Raw genomic sequence first — 22,949 nt, 5'->3', positions numbered from 1 at the left:
CCATAATGCCTATATATAACCTGCCTAACTGCTAGTTGATCCAGAGGAAGGCAAAACCCCATCTGAAGCCTCTCTAATTTGCCCAATTCCTTCCTCACTCCAAGATGGATCAACTTTTTTATTAATGAATTTTTGTGCGCTTACAAACAAAAAAACCACCAAAAGAAATAAATTAAGATTGTTAGGGCAACTTTTATTGACTTCTTCATAATCTCGATGGCTTTTAGATACTTTTACTTTCGGGTTTGTCTCAGTTTTGACCCATAATAAATGGCAACCATGAACGTAAATGCCCCCCTTAGTCTTCCTCAGTAAATGTATAGTGGATGTCGACATGTTTTTCCTACAACATACAATAAAAGTCACCCGAAAAAAATTCTTCAACCATTGTTAGGCGAGTGCATTCAGAAAATACAGATGCAAAAAGGTTGTTAGATGTAAAAAAGATTCCCGTGCACTTTACACCCTGTACCCCTGAGGCAATAGGGTTTGGAGTTAAACAGTTACTAACATAGTAACATGTAAGTTAGGTTGAAAAAAGATGTACATCCATCATGTTCAACCATAATGCCTATATATAACCTGCCTAACTGCTAGTTGATCCTGAGGAAGGCAAAAACCCCATCTGAAGCCTCTCTAATTTGCCCCAGAGGGGAAAAAATTCCTTCCTGACTCCAACAACCCAAATAGTCTGTATGAGAACCATCTATACACAGGCTATTCCTACTGTACATGTTGTTTAACAAATGCTACTTTTTTATTCAATGCAATTTCTCTCTTTTTTGTTCGATAAGGATAATCCTGGCCCAGGAAAGGCTAGCTGCTGGAAGGTAAGTGACTAATGGCTGCCTATACGGCTTCAGTTTGCAGGAACCCTGACTTATATAAACACCGTGTCCAAGTGCAAAGATAAACAAACAGCCAGTGATTCAGGGAGCAGGAGAAGAGATGGAGGGGGGGGGGTAGATACCAAGCGCTGGTACATTGACGGAAAGCAGCGTTCTAAGCTGGGAAGTTAACCTTTACATGACTTTTTTTTAGGGATGCACCGAATCCCGAATCCGGGCTTTTTTTGATGGATTCGGTTTCAGCCGAATCGAATCCGAATCCTAATTAGCATTTGGAAAGGGTTAAATCTTAGGGGGAAAAAATTTCCCCCAAAATTTTAACCATTCCCAGATCCAGAACCATTTGGGATTCGGCAGAATCCGTCAGGGTGGGTTTGGGGGTTCGGCCAAACCCAAAAAAGTGGGTTCGGTGCATCCCTACTTTTTTTTTTATTATTTGACAGATAGAGCCATTGTTAGCAGCTTTCCAGATGGTCTTTTTTTATTGCAAGCCTTATGGAATTGTCAGGGCAAATGAAAATGTAATAGATTCAATGCCAGACTTCAATTTCACTGCTTATCTGTCTGTTCTGAATTTCACACATTTGCACCCTAAGCCGTATTTTGCTCAGTTTGCTGCATTAAAGGGAACCTATCACCTAGACCTTAATCAACCTATCACCTATCACCTTAAATAAAACATGCATACCTGTTATAAATGAATTTAAAAATCTAAATTGTCGATCAAATATTGCCTATCCCTGGCTCAATTACTTTCACTTTCCATTTAGCACTTCCTAGATGTCACTGCACTCGTTACATTCCCCCCCCCCCCACTTCAAGGTCTTCAATCGTGTACCCTGTACATGGGCGTGGGCATTAGACACGTGCACAACATTTTGGGGGTAATACAAAAAATACAAAACATCTTTTAGTAACAGTGTCCACAAAATGGCGCCGGCCTGTATGCTGTGAATGTGAATTCCAAGACTGAAGGAAGTAAAATGTAAATAATTTATATAGTGCGAGTAAAGTTTAATTTGCTCAACTAGCATGATAGAATAGGATTTGAAATTATTTTTAGGGTGACAGGTCCCCTTTACTTTCTATTTGAAATGAACTTACAGCATGTGGAATATGTTGGGTGTTTATGCTGTTCCTCACTCAGTAGGGAACCCTCTTTCTCTTTCAGAGATACGCCATATGGATAGTTTTCTTTGCCCTCATCCTTTTGATCCTTGTGATTTGCGTGGCTGCACAGTACAGACACAAGGCGGAGCCAATAAGTTCTCCACTTAACGCTTCTACTGATGAGTGGACCACCGTCTTCAGCTCAATCAGCCTGACCACACTTCCATTTCTAGAGAACCTTACCTTGAGCCTGGAAAATGCCACCACCGTTCCGGAAAACTTCACCCTGTATACAGAGAATGCCACCACTGTTCCAGAAAACTTTACCCTGTATACAGAGAATGCCACCACCGTTCCAGAAAACTTTACCCTCTATACAGAGAATGCCACCACCGTTCCAGAAAATTTTACTCTGTACGCTGAAAATGCCACCACCGTTCCAGAAAACTTTACACTTTATACAGTAAATGCCACCACCGTTCCAGAAAACATTACCTTGACTCCAGAACTTTCCACCACAATTCCGGTCAATGTTACCACCATTCCAGTGCTGCCCACCACAGTTGTAGAAACTGTTACCCCTACTTCAGTTAAACCTACAACTAGTCCAGGAACTACACCTTCCAGCCCAGAACGCATCACCCCAATCCCACTTCCAGACACAGTCAAGGAGAAACTGAAGCAAATTCAGGATCTGATATCTTCACTCCTTAATCCCTAGATACAGGAGTCTTCTTGTACCACTCATTATGCCTAATTGCCTTCAAGAGCTTGGGACTGCAGTAAGACTCCATTGACTTCCAACCTAATCATTCTCATTATGAAGATCATTCTAAAAAAAATGGATATTGACGTTCCTCCTGCTTCATATTTACAGTAGCACCACATTGGCCAACTCCCTGGCCAATTCTGCATCAAGGACCAGTTCTTTAATAACAAAACATTACATACCACATAGCCAGCTTACAGACATCTGCTCCAGCTTGTTGGATCTCTCGAGGGAATGGGATGAAACAATGGGTTTCAGTTGGTAGGAAGGTGAGGATGAGATGGGTGAAAGTATTGGCACAACACCAACGATACACAAGGCTCCTCCTCCCAATGTAAATAGTTAAGGGATTATGGGGCAGTGAAATGTTTTCTCTTGGAAGGTAATATAACAATCATGTTAAAATATGTAAAGCAATGGATGGTTGAGTGGGTTGGGTTTCTGTGGGTGACAGGTTGGGTTTTAAGTGAATGGTGGGCAGTAAGTTGGCATTGAGGAAAGGGCACAAGCTCACCTATCTGCTGTCGGGGTGGGTTCTAAAGATGTATTTTACTCTTGCCAATTTTATACCAGAGGGTTCCTCCCCTCTTTATGCTCTGGTGGGATCACATCTTGTTGACCTTCATGTAGCAAATCAGGCTCTGGGTTGAATGGTCACATGGTCAGATGCAAATGGGTAATATATACCAGAAATGGACTTGGATTGGTTGGATCGTTACCAGACCTATAGAAAACTTTGGTGCTGTTATTGCGTTGATCCTTTTCCATCCTCATCATCAATAAACTTCTGCCATGTCTCTGCCAGCTTTACTCTGCCACCTCTCATTCTCTAGCCAATTGTAACGTTGCTAAAAAATAACCTTCTCTTTCCGCCGTCACATTTCCATGATGTTCACCTTCCGTTCACTATAGAAAAGTTAATTAAACACTGGAAATATGTTTACACTGTAATTATAGGTTTTGCAGTCATGTGATTTATTGGGGGGTCATTGTGCTGCCATCGGGTGGGAAGTGGGCAGTTAGGGGAGAGCAGCTTTCTTGGTTCTAAGGATCTGTAGGGCTCCATCAACTGAAGAACTGGAAGAACATGTAACAAGCTGAGGGCAGAGATTTATGGCCCTTAGAGACAAATGTAGAACTGGTTAGTCGGAGAGCCTGGTTAGTTGGCCCTGATCAAGAACAACTTTACCTGACGTGTGTGGGGTTGGCCATCAGGTGAGACCAGAAGAAGTGACACCAAGGATTCTCCAATGATAATTCCTTCTCCATTTTGCTTTCACTTTTAGTGCTTAGTTCTGAAAATGTAAAAGCTCCAGGGTTCCCCCGCCCCCAATGTAATGGTTCCATCAGCAGATCCTTCTCCATAGAGGTGCCAGTACCCACCATGCTTTGCCCAAACAAATGAGATAATTCCAAATGAGGGCGCCACATTCCACTTCTTCTCCTTACAAGGATTTCTTTGGGGCAATGTGAGAACCTTGTATAACAGAAATACTGGCAGTCAGGCACCTGGAACCTACTGTATATTGTCATTGCAGCTGGGGGCTGCCTGCTTGGCGGCTATAAGAACTATATACAGTGGAGGAAATAATTATTTGACCCCTCACTGATTTTGTAAGTTTGTCCAATGACAAAGAAATGAAAAGTCTCAGAACAGTATCATTTCAATGGTAGGTTTAACAGTGGCAGATAGCACATCAAAAGGAAAATTGAAAAAATAACTTTAAATAAAAGATAGCAACTGATTTGCATTTCATTGAGTGAAATAAGTTTTTGAACCCCTACCAACCATTAAGAGTTCTGGCTCCCACAGAGTGGTTAGGCACTTCTACTCAATTAGTCAACCTCATTAAGGACACCTGTCTTAACTAGTCACCTGTATAAAAGACACCTGTCCACAGAATCAATCAATCAAGCAGACTCCAAACTCTCCAACATGGGAAAGACCAAAGAGCTGTCCAAGGATGTCAGAGACATAATTGTAGACCTGCACAAGGCTGGAATGGGCTACAAAACCATTAGCAAGAAGCTGGGAGAGAAGGTGACAACTGTTGGTGCGATTGTTCGAAAATGGAAGGAGCACAAAATGACCATCAATCGACCTCGCTCTGGGGCTCCACGCAAGATCTCACCTCGTGGGGTGTCAATGATTCTGAGAAAGGTGAAAAAGCATCCTAGAACTACACGGGAGGAGTTAGTTAATGACCTCAAATTAGCAGGGACCACAGTCACCAAGAAAACCATTGGAAACACATTACACCGCAATGGATTCAAATCCTGCAGGGCTCGCAAGGTCCCCCTGCTCAAGAAGGCACATGTGCAGGCCCGTCTGAAGTTTGCCAATGAACACCTGAATGATTCTGTGAGTGACTGGGAGAAGGTGCTGTGGTCTGATGAGACCAAAATAGAGCTCTTTGGCATTAACTCAACTCGCTGTGTTTGGAGGAAGAAAAATGCTGCCTATGACCCCCAAAACACCGTCCCCACCGTCAAGCATGGGGGTGGAAACATTTTGCTTTGGGGGTGTTTTTCTGCTAAGGGCACAGGACAACTTATTCGCATTAACGGGAAAATGGACGGAGCCATGTATCGTGAAATCCTGAACGACAACCTCCTTCCCTCTGCCAGGAAACTGAAAATGGCTCGTGGATGGGTGTTCCTGCACGACAATGACCCAAAACATACAGCAAAGGCAACAAAGGAGTGGCTCAAGAAGAAGCACATTAAGGTCATGGAGTGGCCTAGTCAGTCTCCGGACCTTAATCCAATAGAAAACCTATGGAGGGAGCTCAAGCTCAGAGTTGCACAGAGACAGAAACCTTAGGGATTTAGAGATGATCTGCAAAGAGGAGTGGGACCAACATTCCTCCTAAAATGGGCGCAAACTTGCTCATCAATTACAAGAAACGTTTGACCTCTGTGCTTGCAAACAAGGGTTTTTCCACTAAGTATTAAGTCTTTTTTTTGTTAGAGGGTTCAAAAACTTATTTCACTCAATGAAATGCAAATCAGTTGCTATCTTTTATTTAAAGTTATTTTTTCGATTTTCCTTTTGATGTGCTATCTGCCACTGTTAAAATAAACCTACCATTGAAATGATACTGTTCTGAGACTTTTCATTTCTTTGTCATTGGACAAACTTACAAAATCAGTGAGGGGTCAAATAATTATTTCCTCCACTGTATACTATTTTAGCAGTAGGTGCCATTGGGTAATCCTAAATAGGAAACTGCCATTTTAACTACTAAGGGCCGCCCCCTGGGATCATAGGAGTTGTAGATATTGGTGTTTTAGATTTATGCTATAAACACATATATTTTAGTTATTATCAAAGGACAAAGATATAGAACAGGACACAGGCACAGAACAACAGCAATTGTAGGTTGATTTTAGACATAAAGACCAGAGGTCATTCTATTTACTGTACTTGGGCCTTAGAATATTTACACAGAACAAGGAATCCGTCTGTTGTCTCCTGTCACAAGTATCCCTAGTGCGAGGCTGAGTATCCCTAGTGCGAGGCTGAGTATCCCTAGTGCGAGGCTGAGTATCCCTAGTGCGAGGCTGAGTATCCCTAGTGCGAGGCTGAGTATCCCTAGTGCGGGGCTGAGTATCCCTAGTGCGGGGCTGAGTATCCCTAGTGCGGGGCTGAGTATCCCTAGTGCGGGGCTGAGTATCCCTAGTGCGGGGCTGAGTATCCCTAGTGCGGGGCTGAGTATCCCTAGTGCGAGGCTGAGTATCCCTAGTGGCGAGGCTGAGTATCCCTAGTGCGGGGCTGAGTATCCCTAGTGCGGGGCTGAGTATCCCTAGTGCGGGGCTGAGTATCCCTAGTGCGGGCTGAGTATCCTAGTGCGGGGCTGAGTATCCCTAGTGCGGGGCTGAGTATCCCTAGTGCGGGGCTGAGTATCCCTAGTGCGGGGCTGAGTATCCCTAGTGCGGGGCTGAGTATCCTAGTGCGGGGCTGAGTATCCCTAGTGCGGGGCTGAGCTATCCCTAGTTGCGGGGCAGAGTATCCCTAGTGCGGGCGAGTACCCGGGGCTGAGTATCCCTAGTGCGGGGCAGAGTATCCCTAGTGCGGGGCTGAGTATCCCTAGTGCGGGGCCGAGTATCCCTAGTGCGGGGCCGAGTATCCCTAGTGGCGGGGCCGAGTATCCCTAGTGCGGGGCCGAGTATCCCTAGTGCGGGGCCGAGTATCCTGTGCGGGGCCGAGTATCCCTAGTGCGGGGCCGAGTATCCCTAGTGCGGGGCGAGTCCTAGTGGGGCGGTATCCCTAGTGCGGGGCCGAGTTATCCCTAGTGCGGGGCCGAGTAATCCCTAGTGCGGGGCCGAGTATCCCTAGTGCGGGGCTGAGTATCCTAGTGCGGGGCTGAGTATCCCTAGTGCGGGGCTGAGTATCCCTAGTGCGGGGCTGAGTATCCCTAGTGCGGGGCTGAGTATCCCTAGTGCGAGGCTGAGTATCCCTAGTGCGGGGCTGAGTATCCCCTAGTGCGGGGCTGAGTATCCCTAGTGCGGGGCTGAGTATCCCTAGTGCGGGGCTGAGTATCCCTAGTGCGGGGCTGAGTATCCCTAGTGCGGGGCTGAGTATCCCTAGTGCGGGGCTGAGTATCCCTAGTGCGGGGCTGAGTATCCCTAGTGCGGGGCTGAGTATCCCTAGTGCGGGGCTGAGTATCCCTAGTGCGGGGCTGAGTATCCCTAGTGCGGGGCTGAGTATCCCTAGTGCGGGGCTGAGTATCCCTAGTGCGGGGCTGAGTATCCCTAGTGCGGGGCTGAGTATCCCTAGTGCGGGGCTGAGTATCCCTAGTGCGGGGCTGAGTATCCCTAGTGCGGGGCTGAGTATCCCTAGTGCGGGGCTGAGTATCCCTAGTGCGGGGCTGAGTATCCCTAGTGCGGGGCTGAGTATCCCTAGTGGCGGGGCTGAGTATCCCTAGTGCGGGGCTGAGTATCCCTAGTGCGGGGCTGAGTATCCCTAGTGCGGGGCTGAGTATCCCTAGTGCGGGCTGAGTATCCCTAGTGCGGGGCTGAGTATCCTAGTGCGGGGCTGAGTATCCCTAGTGCGGGGCTGAGTATCCCTAGTGCGGGGCTGAGTATCCCTAGTGCGGGGCTGAGTATCCCTAGTGCGGGGCTGAGTATCCCCTAGTGGCGGGGCTGAGTATCCTAGTGCGGGGCTGAGTATCCCTAGTGCGGGGCTGAGTATCCCTAGTGCGGGGCTGAGTATCCCTAGTGCGGGGCTGAGTATCCCTAGTGCGGGGGCTGAGTATCCCTAGTGGCGGGGCTGAGTATCCTAGTGCGGGGCTGAGTATCCCTAGTGCGGGGCTGAGTATCCCTAGTGCGGGGCTGAGTATCCCTAGTGCGGGGCTGAGTAATCCCTAGTGCGGGGCTGAGTATCCCTAGTGCGAGGCTGAGTATCCCTAGTGCGGGGCTGAGTATCCTAGTGCGGGGCTGAGTATCCCTAGTGCGGGGCTGAGTATCCCTAGTGCGGGGCTGAGTATCCTAGTGCGGGGCTGAGTATCCTAGTGGCGGGGCTGAGTATCCCTAGTGCGGGGCTGAGTATCCTATGCGGGGCTGAGTATCCTAGTGCGGGGCTGAGTATCCTAGTGCGGGGCTGAGTATCCCTAGTGGCGGGCCTGAGTATCCCTAGTGCGGAGCTGAGTATCCCTAGTGCGGGGCTGAGTATCTAGTGCGGGGCTGAGTATCCCTAGTGCGGGGCTGAGTATCCCTAGTGCGGGGCTGAGTATCCCTAGTGCGGGGCTGAGTATCCCTAGTGCGGGCGAGTATCCCTAGTGCGGGCCGAGTATCCCTAGTGCGGGGCTGAGTATCCCTAGTGCGGGGCTGAGTATCCCTAGTGCGGGGCTGAGTATCCCTAGTGCGGGCTGAGTATCCCTAGTGAGTATCCCTAGTGCGGGGCTGAGTATCCCTAGTGCGAGGCTGAGTATCCTAGTGCGGGGCTGAGTATCCCTAGTGCGGGGCTGAGTATCCCTAGTGCGGGGCGGAGTATCCCTAGTGCGGGGCTGAGTATCCTAGTGCGGGGCTGAGTATCCCTAGTGCGGGCTAGTGAGTATCCCTAGTGCGGGGCTGAGTATCCTAGTGCGGGGCTGAGTATCCCTAGTGCGGGGCTGAGTATCCCTAGTGCGGGCTGAGTATCCCTAGTGCGGGGCTGAGTATCCCTAGTGAGTATCCCTAGTGCGGGGCTGAGTATCCCTAGTGCGAGGCTGAGTATCCCTAGTGCGGGGCTGAGTATCCCTAGTGCGGGGCTGAGTATCCCTAGTGCGGGGCAGAGTATCCCTAGTGCGGGGCTGAGTATCCCTAGTGCGGGGCTGAGTATCCCTAGTGCAAGGTTAAGAATGTCACAAATAGTCTCAGAAACACCAACTGCATAAATACCATTTAGGACACTGCGCTCATGTAGAAGATTTCTTTTACCAGAGAGATACCTTTTTGGGCTATTGTGCTGCGACAGTGAGACACTTAATCCTTTCCTAAAGAAGGACAGAGAGACACAGTTATGCTAAAACAAGGCTAATGATTGGCTGCCATGGGATCAGCCCCATGTAGGAAGAAATGGTTAAATGGCAACATTTTTGTATTTGACTTTGTTCCCTCACGTCCTCACGAGCTTTCAGGACGTATGAGCTATTATTTAATACTCTGTATTGTAATACTCAGTATTAATGTATACCTCTAATAAAGCTGTCTGGTTAATATCCTTTGTGAATCTGAATGGTTCAGGTCAGGCCCAGGGGGAACTTCGGGGCCAGGCTCGATTTGAGTAAGTATTTATTTAAATCCAAGAGCGACTTACTCACTGTGGGTGAGAATCATATATCCCTAGTGGAGGATCATTGGAGTATATAGATACGAGCATTTATATATATATATAACTCCGACAGGAGTCACAGTGCACACAAACAAGCCAAGGCACACATACATGCTAGGCCCCATCAGCCAATGAATGGGCAGAGTTCTGCCTTTTGCTCCCACACTACTTCCTGTTACAGTTAGAGCTGCATCACTTCCTGTCAGCTGATTTCTGAGGGAGCACACAGCCCATCACAAAATGGCGGTTCAAGGGAAAGGATGTAAAAGGGCAATATTTACTGATATATATATTCCAGTTTGACGAGATTCTTTAATACGTCATTTAACACGATCTACTTTCAGTTTGATTCAGTTGCTGTTGCAGAAGTAACAGACGACCTGACTCTCCCCTTACGGAGGCACCGAATCTTCCCCAAAAACACAGAGGAGGTAAGTTTGGGGGGGGGGGTAAATGTTCAGATGTAGGGGGTAATGTTGCCATGGTAACCAAGCTGTTTTTACAGTTGCTTCAAACATTTATTGGCAATGTAGAGAAAGGTTTCTCCCTTAAGCCCCACCCTATTCTTCATGGGGGCCCAGGTTCAATACCTATACCAGGTCTTGGAAACATATCTGATTTCCCTGCGCTACACATAATAGTACCGACGGGGGAGGAGCCACAGAAGCTGCCAATGGGGTTTCTAGTTGCAGGGAAATATATTCTACAGATGTCTCCTCTTTTAGGTTTAGGGAAAATCCAAACAATCCTTATTTATAGTGAAAAACAGTCAGATCTGGGTAGTGATGAAGGGGTTCAACCCGCCTCTAGTGGGTTTGGGTCACCAAAGGGGGCTGCTTGCTCTCGTTTGGGGGTGGTACGCCATATTCATGGGGGAGGCATGTATGCATTCTCCCTCCAACCTCCATCTGTCCCCTATGACAGCCAATAAGGAGAGGGCTGGCCTGGGCTCCCTGATGCCCTGCTTGAGGAGAAAACACCAGTGGGGCCCAGTGAACCCCCTTGGATGCCCATGTGCACCATTAGCCAAAACCTGCATTTAGAAAGAGCAGACCTAATGGTTCCTGGGTGGGAGGGAGGAGAATGAAGGTCCCTGGCCGCCATATTTTCAGCCGACCCATTGTTTAGGCAAAACACTGACAGTATAGTCAATGGTAATGTCCAGTGCTATAAATATATCCATATACAGTGCATGGTAATTGGATTCTTACAGCCAAATGGGGGTTGGTCAAAACCGGACAAGTGCCAACCCAACTCAATGAGATTGAGGTGAATGGCTGGTCGCCACATCATAGCCCCGCCCACTGAACAGATTGCATGGCCTCTGCCCTGCCCCATGATGTCACAGCCCTGCCTCTTCCCTGCCTTGTGGAGTCACTGCCCGGCCCCTTCCCAGCGAATGAAAGCCAGCAGAGGTGGCAACCCCACTCAGTGGTCTGTCATACAAGCCAACTGCTATTGACTGTGTCTTATGTAAACCAATCAGATTGCCCTGCCCTCCCCACTCATTAAAGGGCTTGTAAACACAACCGCAACACTGTCCCACTGCGCCCCCTAGTGTTGCTATAGAAGTCAGTTTTGCTATTAAATAAAAATGTCATTATAAATGCAAAAGAACTGACCAATAAGAATGCTGATTCCCAGCGCTATATCTTACATATAGAGATAATTATGTAATTCTCTCCCAACATTAAAGGATTCTGCTCAGAGAATGGGAGAAAGTGGCTCGTCTGTGGGTAATGTTTAAGTTGTGCCCAGGGAAGGAGCGAGCGCAGACGGGGGAAGTTTGCACCAAGATAAATATTACTACATATAGTTGGGGTTCTATGCCCTATACATGTACTAATGCATTTTCTGGACATCTCCAATGGCTTTTGGTACTGACACCTTGCAATGTCTGCTCTGATTTAGCAGGTCTTCCCTCAGCCCCAGTAATGGCGTCAAACAGGCAACTGGTTGGGATCTTTTCACGTGAATCCCAAGAGGCATATGATTGGCTGATCACGTTCCTGCTGACCATATCTGCGGTGAGGGACGTCCGAACTGTTCATATCTCCAACACCAACTATGGAAATGTTATGGCTGAGGCTTCCAAGTGCGCCTTTGCCATCCTGTACCATACCAGGAACAGAGGAAGGATAAACATAACCGATGTGACCGACTCTCTCTATGACAGAGAACTGGAGGATTTGTCTCGTTGTCTAGGTATTTCCCATAATATTGTTTTCTTTCATTATTGTGACTCAATATAATATTTTGTGTCTTTTGTTTGGGATCCCACTAATCTAAAGCTTGTCATGTCCTGGGAATGATAACTGGTCTGTATACTGTATGTAGGACTCCAACCGTAACATCCGGCGGCGCCCCGGGTGAACAAATCAAATTGTTGCACTCGGATCTCATGTTGCACCAAATAAATATAATTTGGAATTTATTGAATTCTAAAATCAATTAACCACAATAACGTAATTCATTAGTGAGATACAACTGATACATCACATGGTTTCTAGAACCACATCTCTCATGGGACTGACATAGAGGGGATAGACTTGACCAAACAGCCTTCATCTACTGCTAGGGGCCTGGGCCGCCATCAGAGACTCACCTCAGATCCCCTGTACAAATAGAAAACTAAGCCGCTCTCATAAAGTACAAAACAGAACTAAATATGACTTTATATTACTCCTGTATGGCACAAACGTTAAGGGTTGGGTAGATGGCAGAAGTGGGGACACCTACAGGCTTACCTACTCCTGCCCCTCATGAAAGCACTTTATTACATAGTAACATACATATTAAGTTAGATTGAAAAAAGACACATGTCCAACAAGTTCAACCATAATGCCTATATATAACCTGCCTAGCTACTGGCCATTTAAAGCCTCATATGCAGCATATGAGGGGAAAAATTCCTTCCTGACTCCAAGATGGCAATCAGACCAGTCCCTGGGCAACTTGTACTGAGAGCTATCTCCCATACCCCTCTATTCCCTCACTTGTACTAAGAGCTATCCCCCCTACCCCTGTATTCCCTCACTTGTACTGAGAGCTATCCCCCCTACCCCTGTATTCCCTCACTTGTACTGAGAGCTATCTCCCCTACCCCTGTATTCCCTCACTTGTACTGAGAGCTATCTCCCCTACCCCTGTATTCCCTCACTTGTACTGAGAGCTATCTCCCCTACCCCTGTATTCTCTCACTTGTACTGAGAGCTATCTCCCCTACCCCTGTATTCCCTCACTTGTACTGAGAGCTATCTCCCCTACCCCTGTATTCCCTCCCTTGTACTGCGAGCTATCCCCCCTACCCCTGTATTCCCTCACTTGTACTGAGAGCTATCCCCCCTACCCCTGTATTCCCTCACTTGTACTGAGAGCTATCTCCCCTACCCCTGTATTCTCTCACTTGTACTGAGAGCTATCTCCCCTACCCCTGTATTCCCTCACTTGTACTGAGAGCTATCCCCCATACCCCTGTATTCCCTCACTTGTACTGAGAGCTATCTCCTCTACCCCTGTATTCCCTCACTTGTACTGAGAGCTATCTCCCCCTACCCCTGTATTCCCTCACTTGTACTGAGAGCTATCCCCCCTACCCCTGTATTCCCTCACTTGTACTGAGAGCTATCCCCCATACCCCTGTATTCCCTCACTTGTACTGAGAGCTATCTCCCCTACCCCTGTATTCTCTCACTTGTACTGAGAGCTATCTCCCCTACCCCTGTATTCCCTCACTTGTACTGAGAGCTATCTCCCATACCCCTGTATTCCCTCACTTGTACTGAGAGCTATCTCCCATACCCCTGTATTCCCTCACTTGTACTGAGAGCTATCCCCCATACCCCTGTATTCCCTCACTTGTACTGAGAGCTATCTCCCCTACCCCTGTATTCCCTCACTTGTACTGAGAGCTATCTCCCATACCCCTGTATTCCCTCACTTGTACTGAGAGCTATCCCCCCTACCCCTGTATTCCCTCACTTGTACTGAGAGCTATCTCCCCTACCCCTGTATTCCCTCACTTGTACTGAGAGCTATCTCCCATACCCCTGTATTCCCTCACTTGTACTGAGAGCTATCCCCCCTACCCCTGTATTCTCTCACTTGTACTGAGAGCTATCCCCCCTACCCCTGTATTCCCTCACTTGTACTGAGAGCTATCCCCCCTACCCCTGTATTCCCTCACTTGTACTGAGAGCTATCCCCCATACCCCTGTATTCCCTCACTTGTACTGAGAGCTATCCCCCCTACCCCTGTATTCCCTCACTTGTACTGAGAGCTATCTCCCATACCCCTGTATTCCCTCACTTGTACTGAGAGCTATCCCCCATACCCCTGTATTCCCTCACTTGTACTGAGAGCTATCTCCCCTACCCCTGTATTCTCTCACTTGTACTGAGAGCTATCTCCCCTACCCCTGTATTCCCTCACTTGTACTGAGAGCTATCCCCCCTACCCCTGTATTCCCTCACTTGTACTGAGAGCTATCTCCCCTACCCCTGTATTCCCTCACTTGTACTGAGAGCTATCCCCCCTACCCCTGTATTCCCTCACTTGTACTGAGAGCTATCTCCCCTACCCCTGTATTCCCTCACTTGTACTGAGAGCTATTGTCAGGATCAGCGGGATTCAAACACCACTTGGGGTGTTCCTGGCGGCATGCATTTGCCTCTGTAGCCACTGGAGGCATTTCGGTCTGTCTGTTTCTTCTCTTGTCTCCTACTTTCTGTCTGCTCCCTTTCCTCCGCCCACCTCATTAACCTCATGTGTTTCCCATCTTCTAATCGTCTCCCTTTATAAGCTTTTCCCTGACCATTGCCCCTTGCTTGGTCATTAATTGTCTCTCGTGACCCTGCCTTCGTGTTCCCTGTTCCTGTGTCTGTGTCCTTGTTTCTCGCTGGTTCCAAGCTCCAGTTCCGTGTCCTGATCCTGCCTTCTACCTTGTTCCTGAGCCCTTCCTTGTTCTACCTTGATTTCCCGGTTTTGACCTTGGCTTGTCCTTTACTTCGTTTGACTGCCGCTTGCCCTGACCTTTTGCCTGTTTTTGGATTCTGCCTCTGCCTGCCGTGTTATATATTCAGTGTATATCCATTGTGTGTTCTGTTACATCACTAGTTTATTAAAGTTCTTCACTTCCAACATGGCCTCAGACACCAGTTCTGTGATCTATGGCTACACTCCGGGTTACCCCGTCTTCAGGCTCCCACCTTCCTGGTACTCCACGGCGTCTCCTCAGGGAGATCGTGACAGCTATCCCCCCTACCCCTGTATTCCCTCACTTGTACTGAGAGCTATTCCCCCTACCCCTGTATTCCCTCACTTGTACTGAGAGCTATCCCCCATACCCCTGTATTCCCTCACTTGTACTAAGAGCTATCTCCCCTACCCCTGTATTCCCTCACTTGTACTGAGAGCTATCTCCCCTACCCCTGTATTCCCTCACTTGTACTGAGAGCTATCTTCCCTACCCCTGTATTCCCTCACTTGTACTGAGAGCTATCCCCCCTACCCCTGTATTCCCTCACTTGTACTGAGAGCTATCTCCCCTACCCCTGTATTCCCTCACTTGTACTGAGAGCTATCCCCCATACCCCTGTATTCCCTCACTTGTACTAAGAGCTATCTCCCCTACCCCTGTATTCCCTCACTTGTACTGAGAGCTATCTCCCCTACCCCTGTATTCCCTCACTTGTACTGAGAGCTATCTCCCATACCCCTGTATTCCCTCACTTGTACTGAGAGCTATCCCTCCTACCCTGTATTCCCTCACTTGTACTGAGAGCTATCCCCCTACCCCTGTATTCCCTCACTTGTACTGAGAGCTATCCCCCCTACCCCTGTATTCCCTCACTTGTACTGAGAGCTATCTCCCCTACCCCTGTATTCCCTCACTTGTACTGAGAGCTATCTCCCCTACCCCTGTATTCCCTCACTTGTACTGAGAGCTATCTCCCCTACCCCTGTATTCCCTCACTTGTACTGAGAGCTATCTCCCTACCCCTATTCCCTCACTTGTACTGAGAGCTATCTCCCCTACCCCTGTATTCCTCACTTGTACTGAGAGCTATCTCCCCTACCCCTTATTCCCTCACTTGTACTGAGAGCTATCTCCCCTACCCCTGTATTCCCTCACTTGTACTGAGAGCTATCCCCCTACCCCTGTATTCCCTCACTTGTTACTGAGAGCTATCCCCCCTACCCCTGTATTCCCTCACTAGTACTAAGAGCTATCTCCCCTACCCCTGTATTCCCTCACTTGTACTGAGAGCTATCTCCCCTACCCCTGTATTCCCTCACTTGTACTGAGAGCTATCTCCCATACTCCTGTATTCCCTCACTTGTACTGAGAGCTATCCCCCTACCCTGTATTCCCTCACTTGTACTGAGAGCTATCTCCCCCACCCCTGTATTCCCTCACTTGTACTGAGAGCTATCTCCCCCACCCCTGTATTCCCTCACTTGTACTGAGAGCTATCTCCCATACCCCTGTATTCCCTCACTTGTACTGAGAGCTATCTCCCCTGACTCCTGTATTCCCTCACTTGTACTGAGAGCTATCCCCCCTACCCCTGTATTCCTCACTTGTACTGAGAGCTATCTCCCCTACCCCTGTATTTCCTCACTTGTACTGAGAGCTATCTCCCCTACCCCTGTATTCCCTCACTTGTACTGAGAGCTATCCCCCCTACCCCTGTATTCCCTCACTTGTACTGAGAGCTATCTCCCCTACCCCTGTATTCCCTCACTTGTACTGAGAGCTATCTCCCCTACCCCTGTATTCCCTCACTTGTACTGAGAGCTATCCCCCTACCCCTGTATTCCCTCACTTGTACTGAGAGCTATCTCCGCTACCCCTGTATTCCCTCACTTGTACTGAGAGCTATCTCCCCCTACCCCTGTATTCCCTCACTTGTACTGAGAGCTATCCCCCCTACCCCTGTATTCCCTCACTTGTACTGAGAGCTATCTCCCCTACCCCTGTATTCCCTCACTTGTACTGAGAGCTATCCCCCTACCCCTGTATTCCCTACTTGTACTGAGAGCTATCCCCTACCCCTGTATTCCCTCACTTGTACTGAGAGCTATCTCCCCTACCCCTGTATTCCCTCACTTGTACTGAGAGCTATCTCCCCTACCCCTGTATTCCCTCACTTGTACTGAGAGCTATCCCCCCTTACCCCTGTATTCCCTCACTTGTACTGAGAGCTATCCCCCCTACCCCTGTATTCCCTCACTTGTACTAAGAGCTATCTCCCCTACCCTGTATTCCCTCACTTGTACTGAGAGCTATCCCCCCTACCCCTGTATTCCCTCACTTGTACTGAGAGCTATCTCCCCTACCCCTGTATTCCCTCACTTGTACTGAGAGCTATCTCCCTACCCCTGTATTCCCTCACTTGTACTAAGAGAGCTATCTCCCCTACCCCTGTATTCCCTTCACTTGTACTGAGAGCTATCTCCCTACCCCTGTATTCCCTCACTTGTACTGAGAGCTATCTCCCCCTACCCCTGTATTCCCTCACTTGTACTGAGAGCTATCTCCCTACCCCTGTATTTCCCTCACTTGTACTGAGAGCTATCTCCCCTACCCTGTATTCCCTCACTGTACTGAGAGCTATCTCCCCTACCCCTGTATTCCCTCACTTGTACTGAGAGCTATCTCCCCTACCCCTGTATTCCTCACTGTACTGAGAGCTATCTCCCCTACCCCTGTATTCCCTCACTTGTACTGAGAGCTATCTCCCCTACCCTGTATTCCCCTCACTTGGTACTGAGAGCTATCCCCCCTACCCCGTATTCCCTCACTTGTACTGAGAGCTATCTCCCCTACCCCTGTTAGGTTCCCTCTACTTGTACTGAGAGCTATCTCCCTACCCCTGTATTCCCTCACTTGTACTAGAGCATCCCCCTACCCCTGTATTCCTCACTTGTACTGAGAGCTATCTCCCCTACCCCGTATTCCCTCACTTGTTACTAAGAGCTATCTCCCCTAACCCTGTATTCCCTCACTTGTACTGAGAGCTATTCCCCTACCCCTGTATTCCCTCACTTGTACTGAGAGCTATCTCCCCTACCCTGTATTCCCTCACTTGTACTGAGAGCTATCTCCCCTACCCCTGTATTCCCTCACTGTACTGAGAGCTATCTCCCTACCCCTGTATTCCCTCACTTGTACTAAGAGCTATCTCCCCTACCCTGTATTCCCTCACTTGTACTGAGAGCTATCTCCCCTACCCCTGTATTCCCTCACTTGTACTGAGAGCTATCCCCCCTACCCCTGTATTCCCTCACTTGTACTGAGAGCTATCCCCCTACCCTGTATTCCCTCACTTGTACTAGAGCTATCCCCCTCCCCGTATTCCCTCACTTGTACTGAGAGCTATCTCCCCTACCCCTGTATTCCCCTCACTTGTACTGAGAGCTATCCCCCTACCCCTGTATTCCCTCACTTGTACTGAGAGCTATCTCCCATACCCCTGTATTCCCTCACTTGTACTAGAGCTATCCCCTACCCCTGTATTCCCTCACTTGTACTGAGAGCTATCCCCCCTACCCCTGTATTCCCTCACTTGTACTGAGAGCTATCTCCCCTACCCCTGTATTCCCTCACTTGTACTGAGAGCTATTCCCATACCCCTGTATTCCCTCACTTGTACTGAGAGCTATCCCCCCTACCCCTGTATTCCCTCACTTGTACTGAGAGCTACCCCCTACCCCTGTTTCCCTCATTGTACTGAGACTATCTCCCTACCCCTGTATTCCCTCACTTGTACTGAGAGCTATCTCCCATATCCCTGTATTCCCTCACTTGTACTGAGAGCTATCCCCCCTAACCCCTGTATTCCCTCACTTGTACTGAGAGCTATCTCCCCTACCCCTGTATTCCCACTTGTACTGAGAGCTATCTCCCCTACCCTGTATTCCCTCACTTGTACTGAGAGCTATCCCCCCTACCCCTGTATTCCCTCACTTGTACTGAGAGCTATCCCCTACCCCCTGTATTCCCTCACTTGTACTGAGAGCTATCCCCCCTACCCCTGTATTCCCTCACTTGTACTGAGAGCTATCTCCCATACCCCTGTATTCCCTCACTTACTAAATACCCATCCAGCCCCTTCTTGTACCTATATAATGTATCAGCCAATATGACTTCCGTTCCTTGCTGGACAATGTTACAATTAACATACAGAAAGACAAAAGGGATTGATCAATGCACATTCCCTGGTCCCCATTTTAATAAGTAAATTGTCTGTTGGTTTCATGCTAGTGCATACAGTATATTGACAAGAAACAGGGGTTTTTAGTTACAAAATTATGATCATAAGATTGGTAAGCCCCCATACCACGTCAAGGTAAACCCCGTATGGTGGTCCTATCTATTTACCTCTGGTCATATTTTTGGTCTGGGGAACCAGGCAATCTCTCTCTATATAAGCAAAAGGCATGGGGGTGACTAAGCCCTCTGATTCAAACCAGCCCCCAGGTCAAGAATGGCAATAGTGCACGGGAGTGCCAGCCTTTGAAAAATATGACCAGAGGTAAATAGATAGGACCACCATACGGGGTTTACCTTGACGTGGTATGGGGGCTTACCAATCTTATGATCATAATTTTGTAACTAAAAACCCCTATTTTTTGTCAATATACTGTATGCACTAGCATGAAACTAACAGACAATTTACTTATGAAACAGGGGACCAGGGAATGTGCATTGATCAATCCCTTTTTTTTTTTTTGTATGTTTGTAGTTAATTTGGCCAGATCAGTTGCACTTCCATTGTATTTGTATACTTTATTTAGCCTTGGAGTGCTCCCACAACCTCTTTTTGTGTATCAATGTTACAATTTGGGATCTGTTATACAGGGAGAGATAAAGTCATAGTGGTGATTGATGACCTGGAGGACAGCAGTTTAGCGGCCAAGAACCTTATCCTGCAGAACCAGCCCAGTATTGGGAGATGGGCCGTAGAGCTCTTCCTCTTCAGCGACCAGGAGAAGACTTATCATGGAACAGCATTGTGTGGAAACAAAATGAATGAGCTGGCAACATTAATAAAGAATGCAGACAAGAAATTCCGTCATGGTCACCCAGGTAGTATATTATACTGCTACTGGTTAGATCCATTAGAAATGCATTGTAACCATGGTAACACAAAACATGGCACAACCAGTTGGGTAGTGTGAGTAAATTACTTATGGCTGAAATGGCTGAAACTAGTGCAGAAGAGGTATGTGCCCTGGGCTCCCCCAACGCCCTAGGCATTTTCACCTTCTGGTCTCCCCTAGTTCCTGTCCTTATGGCCCATAATGAACCCACCTCTTTGTTAGTAAAAGACTTTTACAATGTCAATTACCAAGACCCCAGACAGAAGTGTAAGAGCACTAAGGGGTGCAAAATGTGCCTGATGGAGCTCATGTAGTGAACACCTCTGTCCAGGGTCTGACTGCACCTTGGTCCAGATGAAGAATTTGGTGCAAGGAACATGGCCCTCTCCTCACGGCCATATTTTGGACTTTGCACCCTTCCCTATAGGGAGTAAATGAGCCCTCTGACCCCCTTGATCAACCTCAGTTTGATCTGTCCAGTTATCTATAACCCCTGTACAAAAACCACCTTTTATAAATGAACTTACCAGTGGGGGAGTGCTGGGGATGGGGCGAGGGGCAATGGCACGGGGAGTAGGGATGGGATTAGGCAGATTCATGACGTAACGGGTCAGAACCTGCAGCAGATTCTGGGTCATTCCTGCAGAGAAGGTAAAAAGGAGCCACATTTGGGGCAAATCAGGACTTAAATGAGAGGCCGGGGGGAGAACACAGACCATCACAAAATGTGCCAATTTGGTAAGATTCTTTAATAGGTCACTTATTGTGCTATAAATTATCTTTTGGTTTATTATTCATGTAGTTGAGTAAGGAGGGCCTTCCCTCTGTTTTATTAGTTTTCTTATTCTTTGCAGTGTACATGGGCAATGTCTCCAATGACAATGAACCAGTAAGTATCGCTCCCCTGTACTTTCCTTGTAAATCAATTCTTCATGCTTCTTCCAGCATACGCTGAGGTGCACTCATGGCTACCAATGACTATAGCCGGCTCGGTGCCTGTATGTAGCTCAGCCGGCCCCGCGCCCGTATGTAGCTCAGCCGGCCCGGTGCCCGTATGTAGCTCAGCCGGCCCGGTGCACGTATGTAGCTCAGCCGGCCCGGTGCCCGTATGTAGCTCAGCCGGCCCGGTGCACGTATGTAGCTCAGCCGGCCCGGCGCCCGTATGTAGCTCAGCCGGCCCGGTGCCCGTATGTAGCTCAGCCGGCCCGGCGCCCGTATGTAGCTCAGTCGGCCCGGCGCCCGTATGTAGCCAATGTCCCCGCTAGAGCTCGGGATAAGCAATGTGACTTACAGAGGGGAAGTTCTAAAGTTATCTGGATATTTCAGTATAAAGGATTTCTTTTTTCATTTCTTTTTTTCCTTGAAAGGCTGAGGGAACAAACTGCTGCCAGAGACTCTGTGAGTTTACAGCAAGACTTTGGATCTGTAACTCCTTCAAGGTCAGTAGCCGTATCACTTACACACGTGTAGGTCATTTAACAGGTCCATGTATGATTTGTCCTGCACTAACACAGGCAGATTTCAGCAGCCAACCCTTCAGACGGATTCATCAGCTTACCTGCCTGTTTATGGAGACCCCCCTAATGGGCCTACCCAGGAAAACAAAATGGGGGGTGTCTGTGTTGTGTGGGGATCTTTAACAAATTTTGGTTTGGAAGCCAGAGCTCAGTAACCAACCCTCTTTCTCTTTCAGATAATCACCATATGCATAGGTTTCTTGTCCATCTACATTTTGATCCTTGTGATTTTCCTGGTTTTAAAGTGCAGTAACAAGGCGGAGCCAACAAGTTCTCCGCTAAACACTTCTACTGACCATTGGGCCACCGTTTTCAGCTCAATCAGCCCGACCACACTTCCATTTCCAGAAAACCTTACCTTGAGCCTGGAAAATGCCACCACTTTCCAGAAAACACCTTGACTCCAGAACTTTCCACCACAACCCCAGTCAATGTTACCACCATTCCAGTACTGCCCACCACAGTTGTAGAAACTGTTACCCCTACTTCGGTTAAAGCCACGACCAGTTCAGGAAATACTCCTTCCCAGAACCTATCACCCCAATCCCACTTCCAGACACAGTCAAGGAGAAACTGAAGCAAATTCAGGATCTGATATCTTCACTCCTTAATCCCTAGATACAGGAGTCTTCTTGTACCACTCATTATGCCTAATTGCCTTCAAGAGCTTGGGACTGCAGTAAGACTCCATTGAGTTCCAACCCAATCATTCTCATTATGAAGATCATTCTAAAAAAAATGGATATTGACGTTCCTCCTGCTTCATATATACAGTAGCACCACATTGGCCAACTCCCTGGCCAATTCTGCATCAAGGACCAGTTCTTTAATAACAAAACATTACATACCACATAGCCAGCTTACAGACATCTGCTCCAACTTGTTGGATCTCTCGAGGGAATGGGATGAAACAATGGGTTTCAGATGGTAGGAAGGTGAGGATGAGATGGGTGAAAGTATTGGCACAACACCAACGATACACAAGGCACCTCCTCCCAATGTAAATAGTTAAGGGATTATGGGGCAGTGAAATGTTTTCTCTTGGAAAGTAATATAACAATCATGTTAAAATATGGAAAGCAATGGATGGTTGAGTGGGTTGGGTTTCTGTGGGCAACAGGTTGGGTTTTAAGTGAATGGTGGGCAGTAAGTTGGCATTGAGGAAAGGGCACAAGCTCACCTATCTGCTGTCGGGGTGGGTTCTAAAGATGTATTTTACTCTTGCCAATTTTATACCAGAGGGTTCCTCCCCTCTTTATGCTCTGGTGGGATCACATCTAGTTGACCTTCATGTAGTAAATCAGGCTCTGGGTTGCATGGTCACATGGTCAGATGCAAGTGGGTAATATATACCAGCAATGGACTTGGATTGGTTGGATCGTTATCAGACCTATAGAAAACTTTGGTGCTGTTATTGCATTGATCCTTTTCCATCCTCATCATCAATAAACTCCTACCATGTCTCTGCCAGCTTTACTCTGCCACCTCTCATTCTCTAGCCAATTGTAACGTTGCTAAAAAATAACCTTCTCTTTCCGCCGTCACATTTCCATGATGTTCACCTTCCGTTCACTATAGAAAAGTTAATTAAACACTGGAAATATGTTTACACTGTAATTACAGGTTTTGCAGTCATGTGATTTATTGGGGGTCATTGTGCTGCCATCGGGTGGGAAGTGGGCAGTTAGGGGAGAGCAGCTTTCTTGGTTCTAAGGATCTGTAGGGCTCCATCAACTGAAGAACTGGAAGAACATGTAACAAGCTGAGGGCAGTGATTTATGGC

General features: G+C 47.9%; 2 protein-coding genes across 3 annotated transcripts in view; both read left to right on the top strand.

Annotated features, from left to right (window-relative positions):
• LOC101734287 overlaps positions 1-22,783 on the top strand; it is a 31,128-nt gene extending 8,345 nt beyond the window's left edge. Inside the window, exons 6-8 of one of the 2 annotated variants that reach the window (XM_031893439.1) lie at positions 795-830; positions 2,020-2,628; positions 21,734-22,783. In XM_031893439.1, coding sequence (XP_031749299.1) covers positions 795-830; positions 2,020-2,628; positions 21,734-21,784 — 696 coding nt within the window. In that variant the 3' untranslated portion in view covers positions 21,785-22,783. Of the gene's footprint in view, positions 1-794; positions 831-2,019; positions 3,679-21,733 lie in introns of those variants that run through there. The other variant, XM_004918172.2, reaches the window with a different exon arrangement.
• LOC105948534 lies at positions 9,866-22,636 on the top strand. Its single transcript, XM_031893441.1, has 6 exons — positions 9,866-9,972; positions 11,453-11,746; positions 19,408-19,635; positions 20,504-20,538; positions 21,017-21,088; positions 21,343-22,636. Exons 2-6 carry the CDS (start codon positions 11,476-11,478, stop codon positions 21,565-21,567), a joined length of 831 nt encoding a protein of 276 aa, XP_031749301.1. The 5' UTR covers positions 9,866-9,972; positions 11,453-11,475; the 3' UTR covers positions 21,568-22,636.
• Positions 22,784-22,949: the final 166 nt, after the last annotated feature.

Source organism: Xenopus tropicalis, chromosome 9, assembly GCF_000004195.4.
Source record: "Xenopus tropicalis strain Nigerian chromosome 9, UCB_Xtro_10.0, whole genome shotgun sequence".
Taxonomy (NCBI): Eukaryota; Metazoa; Chordata; class Amphibia; order Anura; family Pipidae; genus Xenopus; species Xenopus tropicalis.
Note: the sequence above shows the minus strand (reverse complement) of the source record. Positions and strands in the feature narration are given on the sequence as shown.

Coding starts and splice junctions, on each gene's coding strand:
- LOC105948534 (XM_031893441.1), top strand. CDS start 11,476: ATGGCGTCAAACAGGCAACTGGTTGGGATCTTTTCACGTGAATCCCAA. Junction 19,636..20,503: donor ATTCCGTCATGGTCACCCAG/GTAGTATATTAT, acceptor TATTCTTTGCAG/TGTACATGGGCAATGTCTCC. Junction 21,089..21,342: donor GGATCTGTAACTCCTTCAAG/GTCAGTAGCCGT, acceptor TTTCTCTTTCAG/ATAATCACCATATGCATAGG.